Raw genomic sequence first — 13,397 nt, 5'->3', positions numbered from 1 at the left:
GGAGGGGGTTCAAGATGACGGGAGGTTCCAAGCTCCGCCACGGTGGCGTCGTCCACATCCACCGGGCTCTCAAAGACTGGGCACTTATCCTGAATGTAAGCATCACAAGTTATTACCACCTTGGTACCCACCAACACACGATGTACAGTGGAATTGAGAGGCGGACACACACCCAAATAAACACCCCTAACAGCTTTAGGTTGAAGCTTGTGACGTTGCGGCTGCGACACAAGCACCCATGCTGTGGACCCGAATGGGTGAAACTGCTCTAGGTGAGGCTCGATACTGTGTAAAGCGAGCATACGGTACTTGTGTGCAACCGGACTGCAAAACACAGTTCCTGACATCAGCAGCATACAGCATTGCATAACCCCAATATGCATCGGGCAGGTGAGACTCGGCAAGAACAGTGCGCATGCGTTCCACCAGTGTGCGGTTCAGGCGCTCAGCCCTACCGTTGGCTTCAGGAGTATATGCAGAAGTGGGTTCGTGCACAATGCCCTTCGAGTCAAGGAACAGCTGACAATCACCACTCAAGTATTCCCCACCCCGGTCAGTTCGCAGCCGCACAACCTGGTGGTTGCCCTGAGTTGCGAACAAAACTATCAAACGCCGCAGAACACCGTTCACGTCAGATTTCTGGCGAATCAGTTCCACAACTGAGTAACCAGAAAATTCATCGAGAACAGTGACCACATATCTGTGACCATCCACCGTGGGTACACGGAAGGGGCCCATGACATCAGAGTGCAAGCGTAAATTCACACGAGGTGCCAAGTGTGCCCTTGTAGGGTGTGATTTACGAGTCATCTTGACCTCCATGCATGGTTCACAGTCGACATTCTCACGTGCCTCCAAAAACTGTGCCGGGGTCACCGAACAACCAGTCAACAAACCCCGACGTTGCATTTCTGCCAGAGTGCCAAAGTTGGTATGACCAGGCTTGCGATGCCACAAGTTGGCAGTGGAATCAGCAGTGGCAGCAAATGCGACCATACGAGACGGGTAATCAAGCATGTACACACCATCCCGCAAAGAAGCAGTGGCACCGGGTTCATTGTGCGCAGACAAGGCCAGTGTGGGTGAACGAGCACCAATAGCCACCGAGATCCCTGAATCGACAAGTGCAGGAAGTGACAATAAGTTACTTACAAGTGCTGGTACGTACAGTACATTTTCAAGGCGCAGCTGAGTATACTGCGTTGGAATTACTATGACACCACTACCCTCAGCTAGATCGGTCCCCCCGTTGCCAAACAAACAGGTTGCGGGATGTGGAATGCAGAGAACTCCACGAACAATGAATGACCTATCATTGGTCAGCGACACCGAAGCACCAGAATCAAGTACCCAATCAGGTGATGATACAGGGCTCAGAGGAAGAGACGTGCCGCGGGCATCCGCATTGGGACGTGGGTAACCAGGGGCATAAGTGGCAGGCTGTGGTCCTTGGGACTGACGAAGCAGAATGCAGTGACGCGCGATGTGCCCCTTGTTGCCACAATGATGGCACTGAAGGTCGACATGGATGCTGGAGGACGGCTGATTCTCCAGACGGGCACGAGGAGCACGTTGAGGTCGGGCCTGGAAGGCAACATGGATAGGACCACCGGCGAGCTGAGTGTGCGCCTCAAGGGCACGCAAAGCCGCATGGAGAGAGAGCATGCTGTAGGATTCAGCATGCAGAACACGGGTGCCGATTGAAGCTGCGTAGGCGGATGTCAGACCACGAAGTGCATGAGAGACGAGGGTGGCAGTGGGCAATGGGGAGCCTAGACGCACGAGATCATCGTGCAGCAGCTCAATAGCATCCAGGTATGCATTCAGCAGACTGTGCCGGCTCCATTTTGAGAGCGAACAGGCGCGCTTGCAGAATGGTAGCTTGCGGTTGCAGTGCGTTGAGATGCTCAGTGCTGAACGACCAGACGGCAAATGGAGAAAGATGATGAGACGTCAAACGCAGCCAACGATCGGAGATGTTGAGACGAATGAGAGACAGTGCCTTGGACGCGTTCTCAAATTGATCGGCGTTGGGGACCTCAGGCAGTTCAACGAGCACCCATTGTGCACAGCCTTTCCACGTAAGCAGAGCGAGCATCTTTACCGACCAGATTGCCCAATTGGCATCACGGAGCTTCTCACCGACAGCATCCTTGAAAGAAGTCATGGCTTGGAAAAGAATTAAGCAGAGATAAAAGAGCGCAGCTCAATGTCGGGCAGACGCGAAGACACTTGACGCGCAGTAGTCGGGCAGACGCGAAGACTCTTCAATCGTAGGACGAGACGCGAAGACGATTGGACGATGTGAGAACACAAATGTAGTGAGAACACGAAAGTACAAAATGAAATAACCAGCACTTATGCTGGACCCATATCCTATTGAGAATTTGCACTAGTTGAACTTACACTTGCAAAGCACAGTATATATAGGCTTAAGTCTATGGTAAAATACTCAATCATCAGCAGGCAGCTGATACACGGATGTAAAGAACATTTCAAGACCATAGAATAGTCATCAGACCATAGTGTCCACAATGCATGACTCTATGGTCGGGTACAGAGTCTGGCTGTACAATGTAGGGTTGCGCACTTCACACGGACATGTGCACATGGAACGATAGATACTTACGGAACATATCTTCTGATACTTAGGACAGTATCTTCAACATTTTGAAGGCCAGCAGAAAATAAATCTTGGTGACAATTTGAAACATCTTGAATGCTGTGTGAGTTCTATGCGCAACTAGCCTTTGCTTGCAAACTTGTGGGCGACGAGAGCTCTAGGTAGCACAAGTTCCGCTTGGACAAGTTATGAATTCACACAGGGGGCGCGATGATTGTTTGGTACATCTAATGTCATGTCGAGATACATATGTGTTCTACATTTTCTGAACAGCCTCGGAACTCATCATCGCGATGGCCAGCCAAACTGCACACGCACTTTACCGCGCTAAGTACCGCTACATAGCTCGCCGTGACTAATGAGCGAAATAGCTGCTGAGTTAGGGGTCGCTTCCCTGCTGAACCATGCCCACAAGAACATGCACCGGCCTTGGTGTTGCCCTTGATTGTAGGGGCGGGTTAGCTTGAGGTCAGCCCATAGGTGCTCTCTCGTGCCCATACATGATCATGAGGTTTTGTAGTACCTCGAGCGATGCAGCAATGATGATCTCAAACTCTCGAACACAAATTCAGAAGTGCGTGAGAGTATGCATGTTGCCACCATAGCAACGCATTACTGATGCCATGAAGTCAGCTGCTTCTAACTAGAAGGGCAGTGATTCTCAGCCGTGCTGAAGGAAAAGGTGTAGCCACAAACCGGGGCTGAAGCTGAGGTAGGGCTCAGATGCCAATGCTGTGGGCTTTGCCACTGTCAACAAGACTGTGCTTCGACAAGCATTCACATACCACTGGAACTGTTGCATGGTTGCCAACCATGCAGAATGGCGTTTCTGTATCCACCAGTGCTCACCTCCTGCGTGTGTGATAGACATTAGCTCCAGTGGGGTGGGTATTATGGCCCCTTGGGAAAACCACGTGTGCATCCTCGTCTATGAGGTCTGCGTCCAGACATCTATTGCAGGTCAGAGTACACAGAAATGACCTCCAGATAGGCTTGTTCATGTATGATTCGATCATTTTTCAGGTCAGGCATCCCGGCTGGGCAACATCTTTCCAAGGGCTAGTCATTCTTGGCACCGGGTTCGTGGAAGCTATCCGAGCGCCGCTCACGGGCATGATGGGTGACCTAGTAGCGCTGCTATCAACTTTCTAATCATGAAACATGGCCTCACTCGTCAATACACATGACCATGGACCGCCGAGCATGAGCGCTTGTTGAACACAGCAGATGCAGGAAGATTCAGTCGCTTCTCAAGGCGCTCCTTTCTGCCTGTGCAGTGATACCGCTGGAAACTTTGGGCAGTCTTCCTCCTTCCGCTCTGCTGCCAGTGCAACCCAAGCCTACGTTGCACGTGCAGGTTCAACGCTGGCACGCTGGTTGAATGTCAAATGTCGCGGCGTTGAACTTGAGCAGGGAGAACTGCAGCACCTGCATCATCATACGACGTCAAACGCCTCCACATTCATGGGTCATTCACGTGTGCAGTATCAGTACAGCTGTGCAGGAGGGCAGGTGGACTGTTGAGTCGAAACCGAAACCTCTGCGCTTCGCCAGACGCATGTAGTTGCGGGTCTAGATGCCTGGAAAATCACGAATTTTAGGGACAAATGGGGTTGAAACCCAAGCTGGCGAAGCACTGAATCCTCTGTCATGAATGTTGCCCTAGGTGGCCATGATGGGTGGAGGAGCACCTCCATCCGAGCTTGGTTGCTCTCAAGCTGCATCATTGCTTGCTGATGCTGAATGGAAGCAATCACAGGGCGCTAGGCTGGAAGGTTTGCTGCTATTGGCTGCCTGCTCGTCTGACTCAACCGTAGCCTGGAGTGTCAGGGATAATGTGACTCAACAACTCGTTGGATCAACCACAACCAGATCGCAGGCCTCCTTTGTGCAGGGGACCTCCAAGGGTTCCTGGCCAGGGCTGACGTCCTTGTGCTATTGTCTTGATGCCCTCTATCGCGATTTACTTAGCGTCGAAGCGCCGAACCGCGTGCCTCGAGGGCAAGGGGGGGGCTGAGTCACCGAGGCAGGGCCGCCGGCACCACAGCCACCAGCACGGGCTGAGTCAGACCCACAAGGGAGCCCGTGGCATGACCGCAGCGTCGTTGAACGCTCTCACTGTCAATGTGGACAGCATCACGGCGGCGCAAATACACGGCGACGTTGGAAGTTTTGTGGGAGAGATGGTCGACGGCGATGTAGTGGAGCGTTTGGAGTGTACCAGGACGTCTTGCAGGATCGAGTGCAGCTCGCAGCGTTCTATAGGGCAATGGCAACTCCAACAACTACTTGGGAATTAGAGTTGCGTCAGCAAAGCTGTGGCGGAGACTGAAGGCCGTGTGGTCAACGTATCACAGCTGATGTTATGAAAGGTACAGCGTTGGTTGCTGCGACCAAGCTGCTGTCAGCACCCATGCCCGTCATGCATCAGCATGCATGATTCATGCAAAATTCTCAGACTGTTTTGGCGTAGTCAAACAGCATGGCAATGCCATCGTGGTGTAATGTTCATGCTGTTTCACATGACCATGTGGATGTAGAGCTGCATCTTGCATGCGATGTGATATGGGCATTGCTTGATTCGAAAGGGATGTCCACCGCATAGCTTCAGCATTGCGCGGTCATGACGCCATGCGTGAACACTGTCATGTTTCCTCGTCGTAGCACTCATGCCACGCCTGTTAGTCTCTCAATAGTTCGCTTCCCCTGCGCTTTGACTTACCATAGCCTGACCTGGCATGACTACTTTTCTGTCTACCACCCTTGTACAAAGGAGATCAGCCACAGGCAGTTGAGATCATCCGCACTCAGAACCTTTGTTGCTTGGTTCCAGAACACGCGTCATGTGCTCAGACGGACGAAAGGCCCCAGCGTGGTGCGTGACCGTTCCCAAGCTGTTCCCTATCTGTGTAATATATATCCCTGTGTGATGAAATATATACCGCGCGGGTGATGCCACGTCAGCGGAAGCACTACCTCGCTGTCAGGCTCTAAAGGCGCAGCCATTGCAGGTCAAAAGCAAGCATGTAGACATACTGGCCGTCCTGGCAGACTGGCTCACCGTCCTTGACATCTCGGTGGTGCACCAAGCCGCAGCCTCCCACCTGCAGGTGGCACGCTCGGCAGGTGGCGTGGCAGCCGCACTTTACCTGCGGAAGTGCACGCGGTACCAGAGCGCTGAGCCCAACGGTTACACCCTTCGCCCCGTTGTCGCATGAGTCTTACGGCCGCTTAGGCAAGCCGGCGACACATCTGCTCAACGCATTGGCTACCGCAGTGGGCGCCGCCGGGGTTGTGATCAAGGGCAACATGGTCACCAAATGCGTTGCGTGTGCTCAGTGTTTCATCTTTGTGCGGGGGTAATGGACTAATATTTGTTACAAGCGACAGGGCCGGCAAATCTAGGAAAGGCTACCGAAAGACGAACAAAAGAAAAGAAAAAGGAAGACAAAGCACACAGCGACACAAACAAACAACGAAGCAAGTCAGACCTCAACCGGGCCCTCTGCCGGCTCATCACATCCTGGCTGGAAGTTGTGTCCAACAGCACAGCAATGTGCGAGAGAGAGTTGTAGTACATGCACGCATTGCCCTTGCAAAGGGCGCAGCTGAGCTCCTGACGCACGTCCGGACAAAAGCGGCTTTAGACACCCGACCCGCCGCCGCTACCAAATCGCCAAGCTCTGATAGGAACCGCGACGCCGCGACATCCATGCGGCCGTACGACTCCACAGCAAGCGGCACAAAGCCGAACGCGGAGCCCTCGCCAACCGCTTCGAAGTCGCCCGCTTCCGCGCCTCAGCCTTCGCAGCCGCAGACCCTCCAGCCTCCGCAGCGTCTCGCATGTACGACGCAGCCGCGGGGTGCGTGACGACGCAGTCTAGGTAATAATACATTGTCACGGCCTTGAAGATTTCGCATGCTTGAGGTGCTTTCGAAGATGCCTGATCATTCCCAATTCCGACGTGCCCTAACGGGTCATTCATTGTACCTGTGCGAGTGTGGGCTGTATTTGTGGTTCAAGCTGTGCTATGGTGATTCTGTCTCCCTATGTACCAAAAATGTTCACCGGTCGCTGGTTATCGAATATACACCGGTCTGTGTAACTGAATATCTACCGGTGTCGAGAAGTGCCTTACCCCATTATATTATTGCAGCACACGCGCATCGCTTGATGCTTGATTCCACTATCTGGAAGTCCGGGAAAGCTACAGATGACACACACTAGATATGGCGATGATGCCGGCAAACGACACATATACTGGATATGGCAATGAAGCCGTTTGTGCGAAAACAGCCAAACATGATGACATCATACATCATGGGTAACCGTGTCATCAATCTGCAGCTGTCACATCACGTCACTCCTCTGTCGTGGGGTCCGTTCCGCCGCCCGCCCGCAGTTCTTGGTGCTTGATGGTCACCACGCCGGCATCAAAAGCCCAGATCTCTGGACAAAGGGCACTCGTGAACTCGTTATTGTGCGATATCAACAACACGCCTCCCTCGAACTCGCGGATGGCACCTGCCAGTGCACCTAGCGAGTCTCGGTCCAGGTAATTGGTGGGCTCGTCCATGATGAGGAAGTGAGGGTTGTGCCACATTGCTGCGGCAAGCACAAGCTTGACTTTCTGACCCCCCGAAAGCCCTTTGATGTGAGAGTGTCTGGCGAGCTCCGAGTCGAGGCCGAACAGACCGAGATAGTCCTCGATGTTGTTGGCAGTGAGGGCCTTTTTGTCCCCTGCAGCCGAGGCGACTTTGCCATCGTACTCAGCGATGAGTTTCCCGAAGCCGCGAGCAACGAGCTCGTCGCGCTTGAACCAGACGTTGTACTTGATGGACGTCAAGTTCTTCCAAGAGACCTCATACTCGAAGATGCCTTTCTTCTTCCGGCGGGACTTGATCTCTCCTAGCGTGCGCTCCATGCCGTCGATGAGAAACGTCTGCATCTTGAGCTTGTCCTCGTCCGTCAACTTGCGGAAGACCTGCACAAACAGCAATGCAAACATCACCAGACTTGTCTACACCAACCATAGCACTCTTGCCTTCCACGTGCAAGTGACAACATCTCTGGAAACGCAACAAAAATCACTTCGCAACAGCATCACCGATGCACTCCGTCATAGAGGGAGTGATGCCCCATTCCACACGATGGCATCACCACCAATACACCGGCCTCAGTGTTGCGGAGACCTTACTCAGCCAATCAATGGTATGAAGCATGACCCCAACAATGCCAACAACAGTCGAAGGATGCTCACAAGCCGCAGACCTGCTCACACTGAGCACATGAAGAGAACCCTTCATGAAAAACGTTGGACTCACATGAGGCGAGCTCTATGTGCGGACGCTGAGGATTTGAAGAATTAACAGGCCGCAGCAGACAAGCTCGTATGATCCATCTCCCTCAGCACTTCTACAGCACCCTCTGTAAGCCCTCCCCAAAGCCGCACCTTTTCAGCTTCCTCAGCGTCTTCACCTTGCTCGTAACGGGCGCGAATGTACTGAACGGGGGTCACGGATTGGAACGACTCGAGGTGATGAAACGCATGCTGTGCGATGTACGCGATTCGCAGGTTGGGGTGCTTCTCCACCTCTCCGCTCGTCGGCTTGAGCTCGCCTGTGAGTAACTTGATGAGCGTCGATTTGCCCGCGCCGTTGGGCCCTAAAACGGCAATGCGAGCCGACATCGAGGCTTTGAGGGTCACATTGAGCAGCTGTGGCTTGGACGCGCCTTCGTACTGAAACGTAAGCTTCTTGCACTTGAGGACTGGCTTCTCGCGCGACTTGACTCCATCCAGGAAACCGGGCTTTGGGAACGTGAACTTCTGGAATTCGTCCGTGAGCTCATAGTACGATTTTGCCTCGGGAACCGCCTGCAGCGCACACGGATTAATCAGCTGTGCTTGCACTCGACACATAGGCAAGCTTGAGGCGGTGTCCATCAGTGCGACCACCAAGATCATGATGGCCCTTCTGTAATAGAAGGAGAGGAGACAAGGCGCTGAGATTACTCGGTGCATATACCACGCAGCGAAGCTGATCCAATCAAGCACAGCATGTGGCTTCTCCACCAGGGACGGCCCGACCGGCATCGTTGTTCAGTTAGCAGGGGGTAGGGTGAAACTTGTGTCGACAGAGAGCATGACGCAACCACAACTCGCAATCTTTGCAATGCATTGCTGCAATGCAAGCAGATAGGTCAGCGGGGGCGCACGGCAACAAACGCGGAGAGGTTGCCCTTGTACTTGACCAGCTTCTTGTTCTCGTAGTGAATGATGTCGGTGCAGACAGTGTCGAGGAAGCCGGAGTCGTGCGATACGGTGATGAGAGTCACGCCGCAAGTCAGCAGGTAGTTCTGCAGCCAAGCCACATTGGTGGTGTCCATGTGGTTGGTTGGCTCGTCCAGAAGCAGAAGCCCAGCCTCCAGCAACACAGCGCGTGCCAAGGCAAGCTTCATCTTCCAGCCACCTGCAAGAACATCAAACCCTCTCGCTGCCGCCGCATGAGCCATTCCGGTTTCCCAACGTTCGTGTCCCTGTGCATGCATTCCTTTCCAACCTGACGCAAAGCTGGACCGGGCTTTCTGGTTGAGTTCACACGCTAGACTTCATGACAGGGACTGGCTGCTGAGTCACTCGAGATCGAGGACCCATGTTGCGTCCAACATTCTCATGCCAACCCTGGTAATCTCGCCGCTTGACTGCCAGCTGTCAGTGGGTGGAGGACATCACAAACAAAAAGCAACCACGCGGGATGCTAGCAAGGCAACAGCCTGCTTGCAACAGACAAAGACGTGGCTCGACCCCAAAACTGAGGCCATCGTTCCCAAACCACTTCACTGCTTGATAACTGACTTGCTAAGACGGGTGTTGTGTGCCTGATGAGCACCCATGTGTCAGACCCTACGTAAGTGACTTGAGAAACAGCTCAAGGATTCCTTAGTTGAATGTTAGCACTGGTACATCGCTATCCAGAAAGCAGATGCATTCCAGCAAACTGTGGATGCAGTATCAGCGGTAATAGCAGCAAAGCATCCACATCAACAAGCGAGCTCGTATGGGCGCACCCGACAATGCAGAGACATTGAGATTGAGCCGGTCGTCATCAAAGCCGATGTCTTCGAGAGCCTTCTTGCACATGTCACGTGTGAGGCCTTTGTGAATGATGGCGGGGTCCTGTGCAAGGAAGTCCACAACCAGGGGGTCCTCTGTGGCCGACTGGATGTCGTGCGCGACGTAGATGGTGAGAACCTCGTTGCGATCGGGAAAACCGTCCACTTGACCATTTGCAATCGCCTTCATCAGCGTCGTCTTGCCTGCCCCGTTTGGCCCACACAGTCCATACCTACGAGAACCAAAGCAGAGTCAAGACGCGTGCATGCATTGCCAGCAGCAAATGTTAGCACTGATTCCCAAGCAGCTCTTCGAGTTGCCAACGTCCACGTGGATGCGGTAGTGTTGTAAAAACTTACATCATCATCACCGTCATCAAATCTCCACCGCAGGTGGACGCACCTGTGCCGTTTCTTGAGTCGCATTTTGGTTTGGGAGAGAAGCATGCGGCCGCCGTACGCGAGCGAAAACTCACAGTCGCAGAGGTCCTCGCCCTCCTCGTCATCGTCATCCTCGCCGTCCAACAAGCGCACATCGTGGTGGCAGCGCTTGAGCACCGCGACTGAGGCCTCCTTGGAGTACTCCCCCACGAAGGGGCCGATATATGGAGAGAAGCACATGTCCCACACATCCTTGTCGAAGTTGTGGTCGTCCATGAGGCAGGTGCACATGCTGGCAACATAACCCAGCGCCGTGCTGTACAACGTGTTACTCAGACCCTCTTGGAAGAGTCCGGAAAGCTCCTGCTTCATGTGAGCTGCCACTGACTGCATGGCATCGTTTTGAGTTGCAAGGGCGCGCTTTGGTTGCCAGCGGTTGGAGGCCGTTCTTTGCAATGCGATGGACCAGAGTTTAAGGGAACGACCAAGTAAGGAGCGTGAAAACAATGTGACTTGCGCAATGAAAACTGAAAACCAGCAGGAAGGCATCACCAAGACACCCTTGACCCGGCGCATCACGAATACTCAGCAGTCACCGATGACTCGTGCACAGAAAACATCGTGTGTACAATCACGATACACAAGAGCGTGGACTGCCGCAAGTGCATCCCCAGCAGCGCATCCAAAGCCTCAGCATGTATCAGTGCCAGCAGGAGTTCGACACCCGTTTCTGCCCAAATTTTCATACATTTGCACAAATACAGACCCACAAAGAGCACGGCCTGGCGAAGCCTTTTCAGCAGGCGTAAGGTAGCGTACCTCGGGCGTCGCGTGATGCTTCTGCTCTTCTGCGAGAGCTGCAGCGCCGTCCTCCGAGCCGGCAGCTTTCACGAGCATAGCATGGGTGTTCATGGCCACAGCGCGCGCCTCAGGGTCGCTTATCTCCTGGCTGACTTTGACGACCTCTGGGAGCAGTTTGCCCATAAAGGGCGCCACGTGCGCGGGGTTCTCCACCAGCTTGACCATGTTAGTGATGATAAGCGCCGTTTTGCGCTTGACAGGTGTGTTGCGTTCTCGCAGTCCCTTGATCAGCAGCGGCACCATGATTGCCAGAGTCTTGTCATCCACCGGTTGAGCGAACGTCGTCGCGCCGAGCTTGTGGATGGTCTCCGCTGTCTTGCCTGGCTCAAGAATGCAGCCGATAATCTCCTGCACAGCCCACGGAACTGGTCAGTGGCATGAGGAGATGCTTGTCCTGGATGATGTTGATAATAGCACCTCCCCCAAGTCGCACTTGGGATTGTCAATGTGGATGCAATCGCGCTGTAAAACTGAACCATCATGAGCTCTGTGCTGCGGCGTATTGCCTGTGCAGCGTCTTCTCGTCATTGACTACCAAATAGCGGCAGGGTTGTTTGGTGGCTCACATAGACAAAGTCCTTACAGGCATACGCAGACACCAAGGTGTCAAGAAAACATGGCACAGAGGTTTGCTGCTTCTGTGGGAGCACCACAAGCCACAAACTGCTCAGATGCTGCTCTTGAGGCTCACAACACAGCACTAGCGATGATATATCGCTCCAGCTGACTCACATTGCATGCTGCCGCAACACAACCGAACACCACACACAGCATCATATGAGCGATGCATCACGAAACAAAGCCGGATTTGGGCTTCGATGCGCCCTCAACTTGCAATCAACCAAGAGCAGTCAAGCAGCTAGATACAAAACCCATTGTACTTCCCATAGACTTGGGCACCGAACACATCGCCCTTCTCAAGTAGCTGGGCACAAAACACATCAACCTTCCCTACCACGACCGTGCACGCACCTGCAGCATAGGCTCGATGTCTCGATTGCCCACCAGCGACATGCACGTCTGCATCGCAGCCAGCGCAACTTCCTTAACCTCATCGCGTGCGTCCACCATCAGGTTGCGCAGCGTGGGCACATACGTGGGCAGGAAGCGGGCCGACTGGCTCGGGGCCGCACGCATCATGTCGTTCAACAACACACACGCCGCGTACTTCTGCTGCCACCGCGCCGTCGATGCCATCGCGGCCACCATGTCAGGAATCATGTAACGAGCGCCGAACGGACACATGTTGTTGACCAACGCGCGCGCCGCAGCAACGGCGGCACGGTTGACCTCAACCGCCTTGTCGGCGGCCCCGTCGAGGCAGAACTTGAGCATCGGCACGAGGTAGGGTTCCACCATCTTCTTGCAGATCTCTGTGAGCGCGGTCATGGCGGTGAACGCGCCGGCCCTTGTGGCCGGCGACTTTGCGGTGAAGCCTGCGGTCAGCGAGGCGATGATGCCAGCGTTCCGGAGCGTCATGACACCATGGTCCTTCACCCCATGCGCCATCTTCCCGGCAGCGGCTGAGCGGTCCGCAACAGCAACTGTTTCGTCAAGGGCGATGTCTAGGAAGGACGCTATTTCCTCTTCCTCTGGGGTGAGCACGAGGTTTGGTGCGGAGGCGACGTGAGGGATGTTGTTTTTCGCCATGATCTTCGGGGGCTTCTGCGGTGTGAATGCCGGGGCTGACACCGAGAAATCCGCGCTGGGAAGTTTGGACGTCATCGTGGCAGCTCTCTTTGGAGGCAACGGAACTGCTCACTGCACCATCGTTTGTCAGACCACATGGTAGCGATACATTTCATGCAATAGTGCACAGTTGGAGGAGGGTGCAGCCCAGAAGAGTAGATGGAAAACATGGGAAGCTCATGGGAAGCCTTCACAACCATGAAGCGGTGACGGCGACCTGCTGCTGCAGTGCCGTATTAGGTACTGACTGCCCCAAGCGCGCCAAGAACGTGCACACTCCCCATCAACGTAATTCTCCCATCCGCGACATGTGATGTGCGAAAGCCGTGTTGTGCAATGTCGCGAAGGATTCAAGTCCCATGCGAGGCAGATGGGCACGGAAGCCAAGAGGCGCCGAGGCTAGTCATGTTACACGAACCGGAAGAAGGTCGTGCCCGACCCTGGGCGAGAGGAATAAAACTTCGCACAAAGACACTTTGATGTGCTGCTATTCCCAGGTTTCCAGCCTGTCTCAAACAACAAAAAATCAGCAGTGTTCGCAATATTCCGTTCCATCCTCACCCCTAATGCTCTGGAATATGGCAAAGACATCGTAAAACCGCATGCGTGGATTAAACATCACATGCATGAAATGCATGACAAGTATGGTGCGGTCTTCAGGGATAACAGTTTATCGCACGAGCCCCTTGGATAAGGGGTGTGTTGTGCCCAAAGGTGGCGGTGCGTACA

At 53.9% G+C, this 13,397-nt stretch overlaps 1 protein-coding gene across 1 annotated transcript; it reads right to left on the bottom strand.

The window, feature by feature from the left end:
• Positions 1–6,984: 6,984 nt before the first annotated feature.
• On the bottom strand, positions 6,985–10,694 carry LOC149809626 (elongation factor 3-like). Its single transcript, XM_089994732.1, has 5 exons — positions 10,141–10,694; positions 9,693–9,970; positions 8,841–9,094; positions 8,038–8,499; positions 6,985–7,572 (listed from the first exon to the last, which is right to left on the bottom strand). Exons 1-5 carry the CDS (start codon positions 10,692–10,694, stop codon positions 6,985–6,987), a joined length of 2,136 nt encoding a protein of 711 aa, XP_089850858.1.
• Between the last annotated feature and the right edge of the window lie 2,703 nt (positions 10,695–13,397).

The sequence above is a fragment of the Nuphar pumila genome, unplaced genomic scaffold (assembly GCF_984573655.1).
Source record: "Nuphar pumila unplaced genomic scaffold, dmNupPumi1.hap1.1 HAP1_SCAFFOLD_956, whole genome shotgun sequence".
NCBI lineage: Eukaryota > Viridiplantae > Streptophyta > Magnoliopsida > Nymphaeales > Nymphaeaceae > Nuphar > Nuphar pumila.
Note: the sequence above shows the minus strand (reverse complement) of the source record. Positions and strands in the feature narration are given on the sequence as shown.